The sequence below is a fragment of the Galleria mellonella genome, unplaced genomic scaffold (genome assembly GCF_026898425.1).
Source record: "Galleria mellonella isolate WM207_F2 unplaced genomic scaffold, CSIRO_AGI_GalMel_v1 utg33, whole genome shotgun sequence".
Classification (NCBI taxonomy): Eukaryota; Metazoa; Arthropoda; class Insecta; order Lepidoptera; family Pyralidae; genus Galleria; species Galleria mellonella.
Window position 1 is genome coordinate 5,719,486 of NW_026442079.1, and position 23,053 is coordinate 5,742,538.

General features: G+C 29.3%; 1 protein-coding gene across 2 annotated transcripts; it reads right to left on the minus strand.

The window, feature by feature from the left end:
- Positions 1 to 588: 588 nt before the first annotated feature.
- LOC113520563 (USP6 N-terminal-like protein) lies at positions 589 to 22,585 on the minus strand. Of its 2 annotated transcripts, none has more exons than XM_026905944.3 (6): positions 22,022 to 22,585; positions 18,852 to 19,680; positions 18,541 to 18,776; positions 18,397 to 18,458; positions 11,064 to 11,250; positions 589 to 9,444 (listed from the first exon to the last, which is right to left on the minus strand). In XM_026905944.3, exons 1-6 carry the CDS (start codon positions 22,162 to 22,164, stop codon positions 9,066 to 9,068), a joined length of 1,836 nt encoding a protein of 611 aa, XP_026761745.1. In that variant the 5' UTR covers positions 22,165 to 22,585; the 3' UTR covers positions 589 to 9,065. The 2 variants fall into 2 exon arrangements, with proteins under 2 accessions (XP_026761745.1, XP_026761737.1); XM_026905936.3 differs by having other exon boundaries at positions 11,055 to 11,250.
- Between the last annotated feature and the right edge of the window lie 468 nt (positions 22,586 to 23,053).

Genomic DNA, 23,053 nt, shown 5'->3' on the forward strand with positions numbered 1-23,053 from the left:
AATTATAAACTACAGAATATATTAAATAACTATATAATACTAATAACAATTACGATATGAATAGACTAATACTGTATACGTTTTTATAATAAACTTCCAGATGACGTTTTGCATTTAAATGAAAGAAAATTTAAGATATATATAAAAAGGACTCTCTGTACAAAAGCATATTATAAAATAAATGACAATCTAAATGACAAAACTGCATGGATTTGAATATTGTATTAATGTGAATTGTATTGTGAATGTAATTATTGTAACTTTTTTAAAATAATATTATTTTATATAGTAATTATTTTTTTTTGATTGATTGACTTAAATAATGAATAATAATAATAAGAAAATACGTACCTATCGTGATACAATTTCAATGACAAGATAATATTGTAACAGATCCATAGAATATTTCTAAAATGAAAAAAGTGTTGTCCTCCTTTCTCCTACTTGCTGTGCCCAACAGGGTCCATAATTGAAATGTTATCTACTAAGTATATTATGGAATGCAATAAGAAATAAAATAAATAAAATATATAATAAAAAGCGCAGATGTAAGGTAAGTATCAACTGGGGACTCAATGAAACAAGGTGTGACTGGAAATCATTAAACGTATATTATAACAGTTCATGCTGCTACAAAGAGCCGACTGCGAACTTAACAAATTAATCAACTTACTTCGGATTTATACAGATGCTCATTCCGACCTATTGTATTAAACAATAATCACACGGATGAGTCTTGTTATCTATAATTATTAAAAATTTATTATATATATATATATATATATATATATATATATATATATATATATATATATATATATATAATTTAAAGCACGGTAACACTATGAAGTTATACAATCTGTAATGCGGCGAGGTACTTTTTTATTGTTATTACATAAATACATTAATAAGAATGCAGTGAACTGCTACAATCTTAATTTATTTAAAAATATATACATCAAAAGCACTTTAATCATTCATTGTCTTCTGTTGAACATAGACTACCCTATATAAATTACCACGCAGAACAATTATCAGAAAATAACATATCAGAAAATACAAAACAACAATTACTCAAATTTAATAAATATTAGTGAGCTTTTATAACGCGCCATGATTTTACGATCATTTAGGCTGCAAGAAAAAAGTGTTCAGTTAAATTCTTGGATTTTTTTTTCTTAGAATAGCAAATAAGCTAACAGCCCTCCTAATAGATAGTTTTCAAGTTAAATTCAACTGTAAGCTAATAATAATAATAAAATATAAAATCAATAATCAGAACTCGCATACTAACCTGTAGCAATAACACTTGAACCAACTCCAATAATGCTCTAAAATACACATGAAAGGAAAATAAATCACATTCTGGACAATTTAAAGAGCATGATATACGGCTGTCAGTACTACATAAAAAGATTCATGTATGTACAACGACAAATGTTATAATAGAATGTTTGTATTTAAATTAAGTACAAAAACTATTTATAAACCAAGCCCAATAAAGAATCATAGGCTTGATATGCAGGAATTAGCATACAGTATGCTTCTAAATTACTATTGGTCATTTGTATTGTGAATAAAAGCTTTATATTGTTTCAATTATTTTATATTATTTCTTTTCATTAGAGATAATGATTATGTGAGTGACGATTTTAATTAGATTTGTTTCAATGTAAGTACCGAATTGCTAAAGAAAATTTGACATTTTGTGTCGTACTTTTTTTATTATATTAAATTTAAATTTGCCTTGGCACGCATTCATGAAGTTTCGTTTAAATTTGGTAAATAAAGTCATTAATCTACAGTTATCGTAAAATAAGGGTATGAGTGTTAACCGTGAGGGTGTTCTATGTTCAACACCAAAGTAATACTTGTTGTTGATACTCCTTCTGTATAACCAGTGCCATTACATAATTCTGATGAGTTAAACAATAAAATCTTAAATTTACTTTTACAAAATGGGGTTTTTATAAATTAAGTAAATACAATGTGAAGAATGAGAAATACGATTATGAATGAGAATATACATATTCTTGTGTTATTAAAGATAAATTGCTAATTATATGGTGTAACCATTATTATTCTTCCGAAAACTACCTAAGAACTTTGCTCGTCCTTCACACGGTAACATGGACCATGGACCTATATATTTTTGTAGAAGTCATACTGCGAAAGCAATTAAAAAATCTTTGAAGTTGTCATTACATATCTATTGCAAATACACACGTTTAACATTAGGGCTTTTCCATACTGTCACAATTCTTACAGCACGCGGTGCGGCATCATCACTGTCACAGTATGACATTGAAATACCCCTAATAGTTAAAGTCACAACACACTCGTGTTATTGCAACTATTGAAACAGAATCATTTGGGTTAGCAGTAAAAAATTACTAGGTATTATTTAGTTGAATTTTTAATAAACTACTTATTTGTGTTAGTGTTTAAAGAAAAGCAATAACAAAATTAACTTGATAGTTATAAGTACCATTATTTATCGATACAAAATAAATTTATAACCTATTACATATTATTACAGACGGTAGATGACTAAAAATTAACCGTTTAATTATATAGTATTAAGTATATACAGAAAGCATGCAATGAACAAAATAGTGCCAATCCGTATGTTATAAAAGTACACATAATTATTGCCAAGTTATATTAACACGTCACTATCGATTTATTGCGTATGACCAGATCTATGTATAATATGTTTATTGTTTCCAACATTTCTATATCCAAGTCTATTCCTCTTTACAATAAAGACAATTTCAATATATTACACGTGTATGACTGATCAAGTAAATAATTAAAATTAATTTTATTTACAACAGCAATGAGTACAAAGTATACATTAACAGAATTCGTGCAGGCACTATTCTCACTGTAGTTCTAACATGAATATTGGAAGTTTAGATTTTATACTTCTTATAATAGACCTAATAAATATGCCTATCTCTTACAAAGTACAGAAATCATTGCTATAAACGTATAAGGCCGAAATATTAAGGCGAGATCATTCGAGAGCAAATTCAAACTTCGGAGCGTTTATTACATTTAACATTAAAGACAATGAAAACACTCTATATTAATTTAATATATTTGTAATTAATTATTTAAAATATAATTCAAACATATATTCAGATTCAGCTTTATATATGAGATATTATAAATAATACATATATACCAAATCTTATCAACAAGAATTTAGCTAGCTCCCAAAACACCTCGCCTTAACAGAGTGTGATGTATTGTAAAATATGAGTAAAACGCTTTTATAAATTTACTGTAACAACAAAGACCGATTTCACTGGTGTAATATAAAATAAGAAATAAGCAAAATGTATACAATTGTATGCAGATGCTCTTGATTTTCCGTGCTAAATTTTATATGATTCTAGTGAATATGCAGGGAAATTTAAAAAAAAAACCTTCATTCTTTATACAATTTCATACATTTTAACAAAATGGTAAAATCGTGCCTGACTGTGCCCCAATATGTGGTGCTACGATAAATTATAAAAACGTCGTAAAAATAAATGTATCTAATTAAAGTTTATCGTGCGGAGCACATCCATATTAAGGCCTGTACAAACGATAGACAATTTTAAACAGAGATTATATCCAACATAAAAACACTGAATTGCATACTATATGCTTATAAGGTATTCTTGTAAGTATGCGATTTAAAAGAAAGTCTTTTCCTGACAGACAAAATTTTGTTCTAAAATTCGTTTGCGCAGGCCCTTACAGTCCCATCCACAGAATGAGAGTATAGTACCATTATTGACTTCTACTCTACTAATTACACCAATACCTTCTCTAAATCATCATCTATTCAGTACCAATACTAATAGTAAATTTACAATTTCATAATTTGACATCTATTGATCTTTTGTTATATTTATTAAATCTTATTGACCAACATTAGTGTCAAATGCGAATATTTAAATGAAATTAATGACTTATGATATAAATATAATAAATGAACTTCCGAAAAACAAATTAAGGTCAAACTTCTGCGCTTTTACTATTAAAAGAAATGTATATTCGAATAAATTATGCTGTGATCCTACAGTTTGGCTGCACTTAAATATTTTATCAATTTATATGTATAATTGTCAAAATCAGAAAAATTTAATAATAATAATATATAAATATAATTATATGCACGTTGTTATAATCATTTACGGCAAATTTAGTATTGAAACCAGAGCATTTGCATTAGGGTCGTAAGGTCATTTAATGTAATCGAATTAAACCTTATAATATTTACACAAGGTTTAGTTTGATCAGGTTCTGTTCGCAGCATAATCATAGGCGCGCACGTAATAAGAGCACTGATTGCTTATGACTCGCTTTTCAAGACGATATCAACTTTATTATGCCTTTATTAAAAACCTTTTTAAGTTAACCATACATAACATCATTCCCAAATTGTTACACCAATATTTACTATTAATATATATTGCTTCTCTTCTTTCGTGCTTAAAAAAACATATTTTTTTTTTATATTCTATTATAAAGAGAAATATTACAAATACAGAATGGTGCGGTTAGTCCAAATAATCGATGAACATATAACTAATTGCTAAGAAATATCGTGAAATTTTCATCTACTTTTATTGCAGACTACATGCAAAATCGAATTCAGTCTATTAAATACGTAGGCAGTAACAAAGTAAAAATAAAATGGACGGATAACTAGAACAAATATAGAAGTACAGTATAAATTATAATAATAATATTATGGAGTGCCCTATACCAGAAACCGAAAGCTCTACATTATCATTACAAAACATAGTATAAATAAACAGTAAATGTTAAATTAAATGTGATGTATTAAACCAGCATAAATGATGTTGATAAGGCGCTAACTTACTTTACAATATCAACACGCATCTAAATACTGTGTGGTGTTATAAAATTGAGGCCCTTGTCAATATAATAATTGTTGTCGAAGCACTATTTCATGGACTACGAACTTTTGAGCATTTTATAATTTTGATATCGTTACCATCGCTTTCATAAATAATATTCCAATCGATGTTGTTATTTTTGAGTGCATGACAAAATTGTATAATAGTTCTAACTTCACCTATAACCTATATTTTATTTATAAATAAAAAATATTACCCTTAATTTGTATTACAGCTCCCACACTAAAATATCATTAAGCATTTATGAAACACAAAATTTTAAAATAAACCACGCAATGACTTACCACACATACCCTTAATTTCAAAATGGCACAACTTGTTTTGAACATAAATTTGGACGACTGTCATGATTAATTTTGCAAGATATAATATTTTTATCAAATATTAAATGAATTTAATTAAATTCATTGCATAGCGCAATAAAAACATTGTGCCCTCACGATAAATAAACTGCGAATTTATTACTCATTTACATTCAACAAAATATAAATTGCTTTGTATGTATAACATTAATAATTTAATGCTTTACTTCAGTAAATACATAATTTAATAAATATTGCTTTCACTACCAGATTCAATTTTTTTATTGGCCTATGTGCCCAATATAATTAAAAAAATATACCTAAAAAATAGATGCAGAAATATATTGCAGAATTATAACGTTATTTTGTAATTTAAAATCCTTGTCTCTGAATTAAACTCTACACTTATATGACAAAAACTAGATTTTGTAAATAATACCTTTAAATAGCAGAATAATGTAAACTTTCATCATCAGTCATCTGTATCAACTCTTTGAAATATAGTTTAATAGTTGTATTTCGACCTCTAAGCTCAGATACATAAACTTATGGAACGGTAAATGCACTTCATTGGATGAACGCACACAATTTATACATTATGTTAAAATTATGTTATTGTAGATCAAAATAAAGGTGCTAAAAAAGTAAAATTTTAACCACTAATTAATTTGTCTGTCTTAGGTAAATATCTAACAAAGAATAATATTATAAAGCTGGAGACTAATTAATTATTATTCAGGCATTATTGCAAACGATACACTTGACATTTTTTCTGTAGCTTTTAAAAAATCTTATTAACAATTCCTTACATAGGTGCATCTCACATAGCTATATCTACCAAACTGATGTACATATACATTTTTATTAATTTCTCTCTTGACTAATATTTGCTATACTAATGTGGACTTTCGACATTTTTTTATATATCTACTACGAAGGTGCTTAAGCACAGTATAGTAAGCAGTTACCGTCAAATATGAATGCCAGCAACATTAGGTTAGTATTCCTTTTTTGAATATTCTAAAATTAAAGTTTATATCTCAAAGACGTTTATTGATACTACGCCTGTCATAAAGTTAAGATAAAATTTAAAAAAGAAGCTATATATTTACTGGTAGAAAACAAAATAAAGATTGACAGCGAACATCATATTGAATATTTTACATTAAAAAAATATATGATGAATATCATAATGTATCAAGCACCTACACGAAAACAATGCTGGCAATTGTTTTACTTTAAAAGTACTTTAGTTAAGATATATGTATATACAACACATTGACACGTTACACATCTTATGTCTAATTTCTCACTTAACAGTTTAACTGACATTATTGCAATTCTCACTGTATGTTCAGTATTAAAGAACATCAAAGTGTAATAAACACTTTAGTCAGGCTTACGCGACCTTCATTTGGTGGTAATTAATTCTACTCTAATAGCATAAAATAATAAAACCAATGTACCGCATGTTAATATTGCAGTATTTCTTAGTTATAACAAGGTTCCATTATCATAACATTAATGCAAACAACTAGCAAGCAACTAAATTTCTATTTCAAGAATTGTAATGTATAATGAAACATTTAAATTTTGAATACCTGTAGGCAAAAAAGACGTGAATATTACCATGCTTTCAAGATTCTTTATGAGATTCATATTTTTTTTTTCATAAAATAGACTTAATTCATCAATGAAATTTATCGCATTATTATTATCACCTCTAATATTATATTTGATGCTAGCTTTTCACACACTCCGACTACTGGGTAACAGGCAGTAGATGTGTGAAAGCTCCCATAGATGCCCCTATTAACTACCCTTCGTTGTCGGAACGTGTGAGAAGGCACGAAAAGTCAATCTCTTTTATCACTCACATTTCAAGTATTCGATTTAAAGTTTACCTTGTTTTTAAGATTCCCAACATCGTGAACTCCTGTCTCATATTGAATTATTATGACATAATTACTGGTTTATAATTTTTATTACATATGTAATCATAATATAAAAGTAAAGTATTGATGGAAACTAAAATTGGAAACGAGTTAAAACTTATAGACAATATTCCCCTACAAAATGTAATAAAAAAATTAATTGTGTCATAATAAATTAAATATTATTTAAAATAATCATAAACACAACATACAAATCGTAGTTAACGAAATCATTTACGTTTAACTACAAGTATCACTGACAATTTAGAAATTAGTGTAAAGTGCATTCTATTTTCAAAAGGTATCTTTTATTCTTAAAAAAAAATATATCGCATATTATATGAATGATGAAGAAGATAATAACTAATACTCTTGTATAGAATCGGCGGACAGTCGTCATATTTTTTATTACTACATAATAAATACACACCATATCATTATAGAGAAGTTCTATGTATCAAAAGCTACAAACTACATGATTTTGAATTTTTTTTTATTTTTGCGTACGTTACTTTAGTCGCTACTAATATAATTTGATAATTCAAAAAGTTACAGTGTATCTGTGCGCCTTTTATTAATTGTTCTTTAATAACAACTGATCTTGAAACGACATTTTATTTCTAATGTGTGTAATATATTCTGAACTCCTCCATTAACGAATGGCTGATATAGAAAATAACTTTACGAAAATACTTCTTACAACCACGTTATATAAATTTATTAAATAAACACATTACTTGGCGTTCGCAAAATAAAATCCTTCATATCGTAATCTGGCAATGTCTACTTTATGTGCCACTTTCCGAAGATATTTTTATTATTACTGAATAGTTATACAGATTTTTTTTATTTGTATTAAAACACTGTTTATAACAAGTTGCATATAAAATTGTTTTATTTTATTTAAAAAAAAAAAAACAGTAATCGTTTAGAAATCTTACTACATAATTAAGGTTATTGTCCACCATAGGACGACTTTTTAAATTATCATTAACTATGTGTATAATTATTTGTATTTGGACAACTCTAACACAGACTATGTCGGTCTTGCGGTATAAACTCAATTTAAACACACACAATATTGTGTTTAACGTTAACATTCCTGAAGTTGTTATATTGCGCTTTTAATTAGTGGATACGGTTCCAAGGCACGTATTTTTTTATGTTTAACTTTTAAATAAGCTTTATATTTTGCCTTTGAAATATTTATATATTACGGATATTAATTTTATATATATTATAAAAAATAATATGACAATGTAAAAATGCATGCATTAAATAAATATATCTTATACGCTAATAACAGAAAAAGGAAGGATAAAAATCTAATTTTAAAGCCGGCGCAAGTTATAAAAAGTCTTTTCGTATGCTGTCCAGTGAGCAATAAGTCTTAAAATGCAGAAATAATTAATCGTATTAGAACATGCGTTCTAATAAGTCTAGATCAGAAAGATGTAAATAACAATATACATAAATTCTTAAGCTAATAGATGTTATACTCTATATAATTATAGACTTATGTACATTGAAACACAAGTTCAGATGGCATCGAATAGAGTACTTTGAGGATCAAATGTTGAAGCGACTTTTAATCACATATAATGTAATATTTAGTATGGAATAAGTTCGTTGTATCGAAAAATTAATTGTTTCACCAGTTAGAGAATTGACAATGACAAATATCCTCTTAGGAAGAACACAGGAATATCAAGCATAGACGACTTTATCTCTTCTTTGCCAATCACATGCAATTATCTTGTGACCTATATATATGCCTACATCAATAAAATACAACTAGTCAAATATAACTAACTGGCCATATCATCAATTAACAGACTCGACTGCCAAGCAGCTTGAATTTACACCTTTGTAATGTGACTATGTAACTACTTCAGATCGTACAATTCCGAATGAGATTCAATGTACCTTTGAGTTATAATCCTACCGGAGTCCACTACTGGCGTTAGTAATTCTTCGGAGGGAACTTGTATTCTGATGCGGTTGTCCGATGGGAGATTATTAGCTCCATTGCTTGTGTAGAAACCTAAAGACATTGGTTTGTGATGATCCTCTGAATACGCCTTGTATTTCGATGGGCTGACTGGATGCAAATGCGAAGGACTAGCAGCCAGCGGATTGTATGTGACGTGGATGCGGACCACATCATCAGAGAGTGGCGAGATAGATGGCGGGTGTGGCGTCGCTCGCGGGGTCGAGTGGGTTGTAGAGGGCGCTCTTTGTATACTTAACGCGCATATACCCGAGCTGCGAAATTATCAAATTTATTTAAATAACTAACATTTTACATGATTATTTAAATATTTAGACATTTGAATACACAATATTGGGAATCATTAAGAGCGTTCATACTACAATATCAATATAATCATAGAATATATTGCATATAAATCTTGTCACTAAGGAATTTGTCTATGTTTCTTACTTTGTATCGAATTTCTTCAAATACCTTTTTGTCATCAAACTCCAAATTTTTTATACCAGTTTAATACGAGTCTAATTGCGTGATTAACGTTTTAGTTCACTATCACACCGCTTATTATATAATCAATAAAAAAAATATTGAAATTCGATCAATTGTTTTTAAAAATAATTCCAACATTGTTACACTTCCGAAGTGTCTATATGAATGCCCTTAAGATTCACACAAACTGAAGCTAATCCTGCAAGTTGTACATAAATGATGGCGTGAAAGCACAAAGGTTCTAATAGAAAGATAACGGTAATATAAACTACTCAACAGATAAAACAATTGCAATAATTAATTTCTAGCGATTAGGCAAGATTTGCTTCAATTTGGACAAAAATGAAGCTCTATTCTATGTTAGCGAAGAAATCCAAATATACTTTTGCCAGTATAACCTAGCATATCATACTATATTATATAGGTATGAAGTCAAATAAATAATGTAAATCGCATTTATTTAGATTTCTATAAGGATTACGCAAAAATTTTAATTATTAAGCACTGTAACCTTTATAACAACATTTTATCTAATGTTACATTGCACATAGGATAGATCCCAATAAAATTAATAAAATTTGCTTAGATCAAGCCAAAAATAAAATGTCCAAACCAATAAAATTGTAAGCATATATAGGTATATGAGATAAATATACGTTTGATACGGGGAATAATAGAAGACATTTAATAGTAAATTTAGTCCAATCACAAACTACCCAGAAATTTCGAAAAATTGTTGTAATAATTCGCTTGTTGCATAGGTTTAGGTATATTGAATATGGTATTAAGTTTAAAATTTTATCATGATTTATTTTATGATCAGCGGAGGGCAGACTTGTGATTAAAATGTGAAATCACGAAATTTAAACCATTTATTGGGTAGATAATGATGAAGTGTAGCATAGAGTACATAATCCAGTATAGCTCACCGGGAAGACTTCCCAGGAGTTATGAATGGTGTCAGCCTGTAAAATTTCAACTCTTTGAAAATGTTGAATTATAGGTCGCCTGTATAAAATTATATTGTACATAACATTTTGTATATACCATACCTCCGTGATCTCTTTATTTATGCCTCAAATAAATTGCACCGGCAACCTTGATTAAAAACTTACTACTTTATAAATAATCTAATAGAATAAAAACGAATATAAGTAAATTGAATAAACTAAATATCATTCACATGTATATATACTGTTGTAAACTTGCATATATTTCTATGTATATATACTTATTATACTTTTATATAAATATAATAATTTTAAATAAACGTAATTTTCTGCGCTCCGCCGCTTTAAATAAAATTTACTCTTAGTTGGACGATCTAACCCAATCCAAAATATTCGTCCACAATATCATGCGCCCAAAACTTACATCTACAAAAAAATCTCACCCATCTGACCCAGTGGCGTCGTCGCTGACGTTGCTGTGTGTGTCGAGTGAATTGTCTGGTGCATGGGAGCGACTACTGGAGAACACGCTCAGGTCGGCCGTACTCGTGACGCTCGTCTCCGCCAGCGAGCGGCGCGAACCCAGCCCCGACACTGAATCGTCACACCGCGCACCGCTGCCCGCTACGCCGCTGTGTTCTGTACGTACACATACACATACATCACAATCATTGTTAGAGAACCTATCATTACTTTCCAATTTTCTTTTTTTAAATGCAAGCCCTTGAACCAGTAGAGACAGATCATTATTTTTTATAAAATCCAAAAAAATATGACTACATATCGCCTTGAAAAAGCAGGTGAAAAATAGGGAGTAACATGCAATACTGTGTAATAACTAAATAGTTACTTACCTTGTTCATTTTAACAAATAATCACAAGCGAGCAAACCGTGATTGCACCACGTAACGCACATGCAACTCTAATGAGACATGAATAAAAATCTCTGCTCAAACCTGATATAGAAAAGAAAACGCCACATACGATATTACAGAATGAGGATATATATATTTTTATACTTATATCAGTAGAGGATATGCAAATCAACAAAATTATAATTACTTTCGTCTTCAGTGCTTCCCTTTCCTAGTCCGCCTGGAGTTAATTAAGTAATTTTTAGTTCCAGGGCTTTCATAGGCATGGTAAGGAACAGGAATGGTCTTCGAGTGAATATCCACTGAGGCAGAGGAGTTATGGAGTGGAATGCCATAGGAAATATTCTCATCTGAAGTAAAAACCATTTATATTATGCATTATTTTTAAAACCTATAAATTATGAAAATTTATAAATTGAAAAGTTCGTTCGTGTGCGAACTGTTGAAAATATATAAAGTGTTCTCGTGTTTAGAAAATATTAGTTATCATTACGACATTGTCATGAATAAAAAGTATGCAAATGATTTGGAATGGATAGTAAATTATTCCAATTTAAACTAAAGCTACACCGCATGATTACTGTGCGCTGTGACTACGTATTGCACTGCAGGTGACATCTAACAACTATAACGTACCATACATGTCAGTTTTGGATATGTATTTGTTGATATTTATTTATTTTGGTGTTCCTCATACCACAACGGGCGGCAATACTAAAAAAAATAAAATTATAATAAGATTATGCACTCTTTTTCGGCATAACATCTTATTACAATAATTTGTTTGTATAAAATGCGTGATATAAATGCAACGAGATATTAAGAAAATGCCCAAGTAATTATGTAATGTGATTTATTATTAATTCAGTATTTCACTTTTTTAAAGGTACGCAATGATACCTCTTAAAACTAAAATGAAACTAAACAATAATAAATAATACAGAAACTATTGATTACGAAAACAAAACAGATGATGAAGGTGGGTTTATGTGATAAAAAAAATCACAAAAATCAAGTGTTGAGCAGAGATTCACTTAAAGCAACATACAGTTTTAAAAATGTAAATATAATAAATATTTTTGGGTGATACTTATAAAGTAAGGAACATGTGCATCAGTGTTATTCATGGATACCAATTTCCGAGAAGTATTGAAAGTCGAGAAAAGTAAATGTTATTGTGTCAAGTGAATGCACTGACAATACAAGAAGCTATATTGTATTCCAAGAAGATTAGGAGCGAGCGCATGTGTTAATAAAGGAAAGTTTTATAACCAATTTAAAATCAAAGATGTATTGTTAACAATGAAAGTAATTAATAAAGCTTTATTATTAAAGTTGGTCAATACTGAATACAGATCTCAATACTTTTATCATTTCATGAGAAAATGAAATAATGATATGATACATGCGTTTACTCCCTGAAATCTTATAAGGTGTTATGCATCAGTATATTTGTAGTGTTAATTATGACATAAACCCACCGCCATACCACCAACAAAACCATGCTAGTGCATAAACAATATTTATAATACACTTAACACTAACATATCGCCAATGTATTGAACATGTGAGGAAATCAAAATGATAAGCAAACAGCGGTGTCCTTCGTCAAGATAAGATGTGACACCGAAACTAATATTAGGCAATAATGAGAAAAACAATATTTATTCCAACAATGTACGTTTCAGTCAATAGGACAATTTAAATCTAAATTGAATTCCATGTTATTCAACTCCAACTTCGAATTGAGGAAGTAAAATATTTATTCCTATATTTATATCACCACAATTTGGCATTAAATTATTAAATATACACATTGTGGAGGAAGTTAATGATAACAATATAGAAACAACAAGTAATGATATCTGCAAATACGAGCAAAATTCCTCAAACAATACATATATTACAGTGATACTGAGTTTAACTTGTGACTTATCAACTTGTACTAAATATATATAGTACATGGACTAAAATGGAATAAATCACTATTTTTCTATTATTTAACAACCGAAAATATAGCAATACATAAATGCAAATACGTGATTTTGATGCAACATTTAAAGTCTAATATCTATACACAAACTCCAATTTATTTTTTAACTTCGCACAATCCTTGTTGAAATTTGAAAGGTTTTTTGCCAACTGGTCAACTTCTTCATTTCTGAATTGTCTTTTAAATAATTCAATTGTGGTATGTACATGTACATACAGGGACATAAAATTCTGACCTTTTACAATAAAGTAAATAAAAATAAATTAATAAATTCAGTGCAAAACAAGTTATAATACAGCAGATCTAGCTGACTACTAAAAAATATGGAAAAACAGAAACATGAAAATCATGAATGTTTAAAAGTAACTAATATTTCATTAATTTACATTTTAAAGGCGTGAACACAAAAACTTCATATAAAGAGCTGAATCTTAGTAGCAATTTTGTCAAACATTTCGATCGTCGGCATCATTCTCGTTTTAAGGTCACACAATTGAGATTTTAATTTGAAAGGTGACATTACTAACTGTAACTAAAAATAAAAAAAAAAAAAATTGCGTCTTACATGGTATAACTTCAACATGCACCTGCTGCATGTTTCTGTTTTTACATCAAATCAGAATGATAGCCGATTATCAGTGTGATATTCATAAACAAAGATTGAATCTAAATAAAGCTTTATTTTTGTGCATGTAATTCAATGCTTATAGTAAGGCACAACATATACATTATGATCTTTATTGTGAAAATAGAGAATATGTAACTATCTACACATTGGTTGATTGATATATTTCTAACAATAAAATAGCTCCAAAAAATAGAAGTTAATATTTCATTCATTAATTTACTGGATAATTAGATAATCATTAACGTAAATGTAGTTAGATATGCTTTTCTAGGATTTATATCGTAAAACTGAGTTAATAACGTCAATATCACCTGTCAAGATATAAACAAAATTTAATAAAATCACATGTGATTACTTGAAATATAGTAAATTAAAACATTAATCATGCAATAACACTATTATTAAAAGCAGTGAAATTAGGAAATTTTATTAAAGAAAATGCCAAAAGCAAAATGTAAAAAGCCACTTTGTAATAGGTAATAATGCTTAAATGTTCTTTATGGATTCTTTTTTTTATACAGGTAAGAGAGATGTTATCAGTTTTGCGATGCCTATGATATTTATATTTGTGTCTTCTATCTCCTGTCAGATATTGTGGATTCTTATTTTAAAGAAATCGATTTAAATTACATTTAAAAGACATGCAGGCTGAGCTAAAAGACTACAATAACTTGATTTGTTTAATACTATATTCAAATAATTTGCCATCTCTTAATCAGATTTTGAAATAATTTCCTATTTATAGTAATAACAATGTGTTATTAATATACGACTATAGTACAATAAAACTAAAGACGAGCTCGAATTGTTACTAATATAACTATTGAACGGAACTCCTTAAATGAACTGCTTATAAACATAGCTGGATAATAATTTTGTCACAAAATAGGGCAATAAAACTAATGACAATGAAAAAACTGAACTACCTATAATCTTAATTATTAGAATTCAGTATACGATAATTTGTTATTTAATATATAACATATCTATACTGGTATAAATAATGCGATTATCTATATTTGGCAAATAAATATAACATTACCACAATAAATTATATTGCGATTTGAATCGTAAATACTTATTCATTTTTGTATGTTATTATGCACTTAAAGGAAATAGGTAACCCTGCATGATTCGCCTATTAACAATTCTAGGAGCATTTTATTATTACTCAATATTTTAATTTCTTATTGCGTCGACGAAATGTTTAAAATGTTATAAGCGTATGTCGCGACTTAATCTGCGATTAAACTTAAAAATATACATAATATCATTTAAAAAAAAAAAAATTTTTATTTAATTCGGGCTACCTTTTTTTAGAAATGATAAGCGAACTACGTCTGAATATAACACTGTATTTAAAATACAGTATTTACTCCCATTCTCCTATTTAATGATGAAATAAACGTAAAGATAAAATGTGATTGAATAGTGAAATTTATTTCTAAAAAGGATCTTTTACTCTATCACAGATTACACTAGGCAAGATAAATATTAATTGCTTTTAGTTAGATACTCCCATTTTTTTAATTGTGATGTTGTTTGTATGATGATAATTGTGATGAAAATTATCTTATCAACTATTTTATTGTTGTATGAGAATATAATCTTTCTGAAACCCACATTCAGATACTTGAAAGAAAATTGTAATCTATACTACTTAAATAAAAGAATCATGACTCTCTTTTTCTAATACGAAATTTAAAATAAATTTAAATTGGGACAGTTGTATTTAGCATCAAAAACTGATTAGTATTGTTTACATGAAATCAAAGGATTGACTTCAGAAACATACAACGAAAACTTTCGATTAAGTGCTAATACAATATTACTACACTGATTTAAAATGAATGCTTATTAATTACACCAGCGGGTCAGCACTGACTTTTTCAAAATTGGAATCAGTAACAGTCCCAATGTAAACTTGCACTTAAATTAATTGTGATGTATCATAGAAATAACAAATAACTATACTATTACGCATAATAGCTTTGTATATGAAAGTTTAATATTGTATATTATACACATACTTATTATCCGTCAAATAAATACCCTGCGTTCTGAGAATCAGAGTAGGCCCTCTAGACAAGTGAGAAGCGAATTCATCGATAGAGTCGACATTGCTAACGAGTTGTGAGAAAGAATGAGATACCAGAGGGAGACTTTATACAAAAGTTTTTTTGGGCAGTTTGCTTGGGCACCTCTGTCCAATTCGTGTTTCTACCGTGAAGCAGTTGTGTTTGAATGGCTATGTTTCGGTTTGAAGGGTGGGATATGGTAGTGAATTTACATGGTACAGAGGAATAACACCTGAATCCTCAGGAATGCATGGCAACGCATGGGAGGTATCATGAGCGAAACAGTATACTGTGTTATACCCATGGCACTGCTCATGTCTATAGGCGATGGTTACTATTTACCATCAGGTGGGCCGTCAGCTTGTTTGCCATTGTAAGTTACGTAAAAAAAAAGATAGCAACGTTAGATTCCAACTCATGGACTTGCTAGCGATCGACAAATTCGCTTGGCACTTATCTAAAGGGCCTGATCTAATTATGAAAATTTCTTTAGAAACATTCATTAATATAATATTGGGATGAAGTGGCCATCAAATTTATTTAAATTGGTGGGTTGTAATATTATTACGATTAGTAACGTAAAATCATATTGGCAGCTAGCACTGTAATTGTAAATATTTTAACGTCTCATCTAAACTGTAATAGTATTTGTTCCCATTCATTACTATAAAATAATATTATACAAGATAGGAACAATAACTGGTTAACTCATCAATGCAAATTTAAAGCCAGAAACACAAAACTTCAATTCATTCTAAAAATCCATAGAATGTTTATATTATTATTGTCTATGTAGTTAAAACACTACGGGGACGGCCACAGGTTTTTTTTTTCTAAAGAGTGCGGTGGGTCAGAAAAAGCTAGAAAATACTGGTCTGGACGTTCCTAGCACTATATTCTATTTTTGTTCTTTTAGATTTTAAATTAGATTCTTTTAAATCTATCTATAGACGATACGAACAAAAGTTTAGAGAAGAAAAAAAAAAAGAAATAATATAAGAACGGTATCTAAATACAATTGCCATATTTCTGATTAAATAAAACAATGCAATCTTATTGTTTCATTTCACTTTTCATGTTTTTGCCTTTAATTCAGTTGTAGCTCAGTATGTATTTATTGAGCATTTTATATAAATAAAAACTAGTGTTATACTAGTATTAATTATTACAATAAAATCAATCGTCTTAAACGAAATATATATAAACTGGTACATACATTTTATTTCTCAAAATATATATTCTACCTAGTACCACAGATTTTACAAAAAAAATTACCTAGCAGTCATTGGAAACCTATAATAATTACGTAGGGAGTTTAATTTTTATAAAAGTTGTAAATAAACTAATTAAATCTTAACCAAGTTAATTATGTAAATTTTACTGGATTTGTCATTTATTTATAAGTATGAACACCTTGCCTAAACAACCTTGACTTCCATTCTTATATGGAGTGTTAAGGGGTCTGTAGACCGTCACGCAGCTTGAGTTTAAGACATGTACTGTGGTGCTCATCTTACAGGCTACAAAAGATGCGTATTTTATTAAACTACTTGACTCTCTACCATTAAAGATGATAAATGTATTTATTAATTAGGTGTTTAGTGGCTTTGTTTTTGAAGTTTGTACACAATTACTACCTGTAGCAAAAACGTAACTAGTCTAAAACTGAATGAATGAGATTAGCAAATGGTTATACACTATTGTATAAAACAATAATTTTAGCACTGTTTGACATCACCACAAGCTGTCACAAAGGCTCTAACCTAACCATTCGATAATCATGCACTTTATCACACTATAGCGAACTAACAATAATTATTTCAATAATAACAATTTTATTTAATGCAGTTCATTTGATATAGGTGAGGTCTCACACTACTTTCATGCAATTATTTTAAAAAATCATATCCCAATTACGATGCCAGTAATATAATTTTAAAATATCATTAATAAACACAATGTTGTATTGTTTTAAAATTACCTTTATATGCTCCATAATGGTAATTTAAATTGTTGTAATAAACATAAGATAGTTTACGATTTTTCATTATGTAAAAGTGAATACGGTATACAAAAAGACATGTTCAATTCGTAATGAATGTATGGTTACTGCCATTATAATTGGATAAATCTATAGGTGCGTGAAATGATTGGAGCCGAAGCTCTCGTCGGACGAGGTACGCGAGGTGGACGGGGTAGCTTCCAAATTACCTGAAACTGTATCGCTTTGTGATACTCGAAGTTCTTGTAACTCTAGTGCTGCTTTTTCACGTCTGAAACAAATTTTAATATAAACCTCAACATTTAAGACACGAAAATATTTATATAATACTAATCATAATGTTATATGCTTACCTTAATATCACAGTTGCTCGAGTTTGCTTCTCAGTCTCAGAGAAGTTTTCAGCTCGTTGGCCTATCTTTGATTTCTTATCAGGCTCTATGAATGTGCCTAATGATCTCTTTGGCAATTCATTTGGGGGCGGTGGACCTGGGTAATCAAGTTTAGCTCGCTTCAACTCGTCCATGGACCGTTCCAAATGATAAATCACCACATCATCTTCATAACCAAAATCTTTATGAAGCTTAACCTACAAATAAATTATAATATTTAAATAAGATACTTCAGAAATCAATACTAGCATATTAGGTAACTTAATGCATACCTGTATATAGTTAACAATAAGATCCATATCGTTTAATTTCATGATAGCTTTTTTGTGAAGTTTGAGTATAGTATACGCCATTGCAGTGATCACTCTTTCTCCATCAAGTAAATAAATGTCCCAAACTCTCAAACATAAACTAAATGGTACTCGTTCAACAAAACATACAAAAAACCATTTTAAAGAGTATAATATTGCATCGAGACCAAATTTATCAAAATGATGTTTCAGTTTCGGCATAAATTTTGTGAGTATCTTATCGTGATGTTCCAAGAACCTTGTTAATTTTGGGAAGCCTTCAACATACAGTCCGTGCATGACATACTTCTTGTCAGATAGAAGTATTGCTAAAGCCCAAAAAGCATCCTCTTCGTCCATATACATAAGCAAAACGCCAGCCAGCCCCGACATCCCTTGACAATAACCTACCTCAGAATTATACATACTATAGGCGCATAATACATTGAACAAGGAACATTGCTTCTCGGAGTATCTTTCTCTATAAAACTGGTGTTCACGAAATTGTCTGTTCACATCAGAATCAATCTGTCTTACGTCCGTTGACCAATGTTTAGCTAACTTTAACATTTCTTGGTATTTTCCAGGGTTTTCGGATTTCATTCGATTAACATCCAATAATTTACACCAAACTTTAATTCGTAAAGAATTTGGAATGCCTTTGTAAATCCGCCTGTGAAGTTTTTCTTTGGTGGCGGTTGAATCCCACGATCCTAGCATTTTCACCCATTTTTTTTCGCGTTCAACTTCGATGTTGACCTTTTGCGGCGCCGTTTTCTGCGGCAATCGTTCATCGTGAATGAAGCCATATCTGAAAAAGAAATATTTAGTAGAAACAAAACAATCAAGTAAAACAAACAAATACGGAGTATTTCCAATGTAATATGTCAAATACTGTGTCAAGTTATGACTAAAATTTTTCTCACATAACAAAATTGAAATTAAGTTTAAGATTCCATTCTTTAAATTCGTACAGGGAACCAGTTTTTCTTAATTAAGTGAAAATTATAAATACAAAATACCGTATGTGTTGTCATACAAATTATTAACACTATTAATATCCTTGAAACTATAAATTATATTATTATATTTGCTACATACCCTGTAGCAAATATGATAATATACTTTTGTCTTTTTTTATAAATTTTTGTTGAGATTTCAGTACACCTGGCAAACTATGCCAGGTTTGTCATGTAAATTTGTTATGGTCACCTTTATCCATAGATATAGGCATTCAGCATTGTACCTACCAGGTATACTACTTTTCTCTTTACTATACAACATTATCCCAGACATATGTGAATAAAAATAATGTACCATTAAATCATTAATAAAACATTATAGTCTTCTTACATTTTTTCTCCTATCTTGTTGTGACAGTAAAATTATATGATATCTCCTATTACAAAAAATTATAGAATTACCCATTTCATAATAAATGCCAAATAATTAATTTCCATATAATTTAATTGCAAATATGTAACAATCACAATTTACTTTCGCACCATGCAAAGAAAGTTTTACCAATAACCTAATCAAATTTATTACACACTAGCTGTATCTCACAGTTTTGCCCAAATACATCAGTATATAAAATATCTTGTGTTAAAGTAGGATATAAGCTATGCATGTACCAAATTTCATTCATATTCATTCAGCCATTTAAATGTAATTTAGTATTAAACATGCCTCCATATTACTAGTGATCCGACCTGGCTTCGCACAGGTAGATAGATTTTCATATAACCTATATAACTCACTAATAATGAAGCTTTAGGTGAAAGAATTTTTAAATCGTTTAAGTAGTTTTTGACTTTATCCCTTACAAACCAACAATAAAATCTTTTCTCTTTATAATATTAATATAGCTAGTAAAATTAAAACAACCGTGTTTATTCGAAAGATAAAAAAATTACAGTATTCAATTGTTAGTATTTCTATTACTATATCCTATCAAATTCTATATTATGTTGATGTGCTGAAGTTAAAGATACTAGCATACTGACTTTTGACAGACAACTCTTAATTCGCATTATGCACAATAGCTCCAATGAGAAGCTTAAGTGTTAAATGAATATTTCATATTACAATCGCATATGCATACATTTGCATCACAAAGTTCATTCGCCAGCAAATGTTAGTAGTTTTTTAAAATACAACAAATTATTTTACTAACAAGTAGCTTTTTTTCCTGCAGCTTTATATGCATGGGTGAAAACCTCATTCAATTTTATTCAGTAGTTTCTGCACTATGCCAGAACAAAGGTACTCCATATAGTATTATTTTTTAAATATTATGGGAATGTACAGACATTATGTATTTAATTTCAATATTATTAGTAAGATTTTATGTACAGCATAATATCATAATTGTTATAAAATTTGTCCAACTTTAATTATAGAATTAAAGAAATAAGTACAATTAAGTAACTCGGTTTGCCTTATTAATACTATTATAAGCCTATTACAGAAAAAGACATATGTGGTGGTAAAATTCTTAATACCACTTTCATAAAAGCAAGGTCAAGCAAACAAATAACTCAGTTAAGTGAAAGCAGTTAAATATAGTCTTTGCCCAGCAGTCAAATAAAAGTTGAGTTTATATTTTTATCTAGAACATATATAACTTGTAAATTATCAATACTAAAATGCATGACCTCATAAGCCCATGACATTTGAGATGTTATTCTAAAGGAAAAAGAGGTGAATCAACAAAAAACATAGGGTACAGATGTAATATTCAGAAATATACAATTTTCAAATAGTTATTAACTTGAAATTTATAGAAAATGCATACATAGCACATACAAATATGCAATTAATCTCGGTATACATGAACTATGTATATCTTAAAAATTTTAGTAACTAAAAAAGGATTGTGTTTAGCATAAAAAATTTTTGCACAATAGATAAATAGAATTTAACACAGTATTTTATCCACTACAAATTTTCGAAATTATCTCAAGCAAAAATTGATGATAACACTCTACTTAATCAAAATGTATTCAATATTAATTAAAACAATTTTATATCCAACTGCAAAAGTTTTATTATTTACGAAAATACAAATAGAGATATCTCATCAATGGGTACACTGTTAATACATTCTTGAACAAAGCATATTATAAGATCAACAGGAAGCTTGACCATACCTATCAGTTTTGTGATATTCTTCAAATTCAGGATCTTCCCAGGGGTCTATTTGGCCAGCCAAATTCTCTCGACCCCGCTCGTACCTCTGGAAGATTCGCTCCCGCTCCTCGGAAGCCCGTGCCAACAGTGCCTCCTCATTCATAACACGGCCTGATTTTGCCACATATCGAAAGATTTACACACCGCACAATCAAATTCAAACTATAAATAATACTGGTCTATATTCACACTATACTCTGAATGATACACTAATATTATTTTTCGATGCAATACACCCATTTTTTCTAAAAATTAAAATCACGCCCTACGGATGCCTGCCTATTTGACGTCCTCATCATGTCATGACATACACAGGACATTATCAATAGCAAACAACGTCTATATAAACTCAGCGTGACATAGAAATCGACTGATCGTTGCTATAAAACCAAAAACTTAATTTTAAACACATTAATTTTTAAAGCTTCACATTAAATAAAATTTATCCCTATAAGGTGATGTAGATAGGTACTGAAGGTAGGTAGTTTTTATGTTCTATTCTGTCTAGTCTATGTTGGTCTATGTCTGTCTAGCCATTGGTATAAAAAGTTTAAAATTTAGAATTGTGGCAGTTGTGCATCTTAGATGGAGGATAGTATGCAATATAGTCGTCGTACTTCAGCACACATATAGCTATTTTTTTTTTTTATTATGAAGCATATAGTTCAGAAGAGTAAAAAAAAGTACCAGATGGGCACTTCTTTTCTGCTTCTTTAGCAGCAGGCCATTATCTGGCACGTTTTCACCAACAAACACACCAGACCATGATAAAATAACGTAAATTAGCTTTATTAAGAACTTAAAAGCTAATGTAAATTCTCTACAATATTGACATCTTCTACCATTATTATTATTCCTTATATGTAGGATTTCTGCCCTCAAGGTAGGCTTCTCGATGGCGGGTGGACACTGGCTGTTGTCTGGTATGCTTAGACCAATAAATGCACCCCACCAGTCTTCTTTTTTCAAATCAATTCACCGCTCTCTAGTCG

Excerpts from the sequence above, each read along its gene's own strand:
- LOC113520563 (XM_026905936.3), bottom strand. The coding sequence starts at position 22,164 with ATGAATGAGGAGGCACTGTTGGCACGGGCTTCCGAGGAGCGGGAGCGA. Across the intron at positions 18,459-18,540 it reads CGAGCAACTGTGATATTAAG|ACGTGAAAAAGCAGCACTAG; the intron begins GTAAGCATATAA and ends AATTTGTTTCAG. Across the intron at positions 9,445-11,054 it reads GACGCCACTGGGTCAGATGG|CTCGGGTATATGCGCGTTAA; the intron begins GTGAGATTTTTT and ends ATAATTTCGCAG.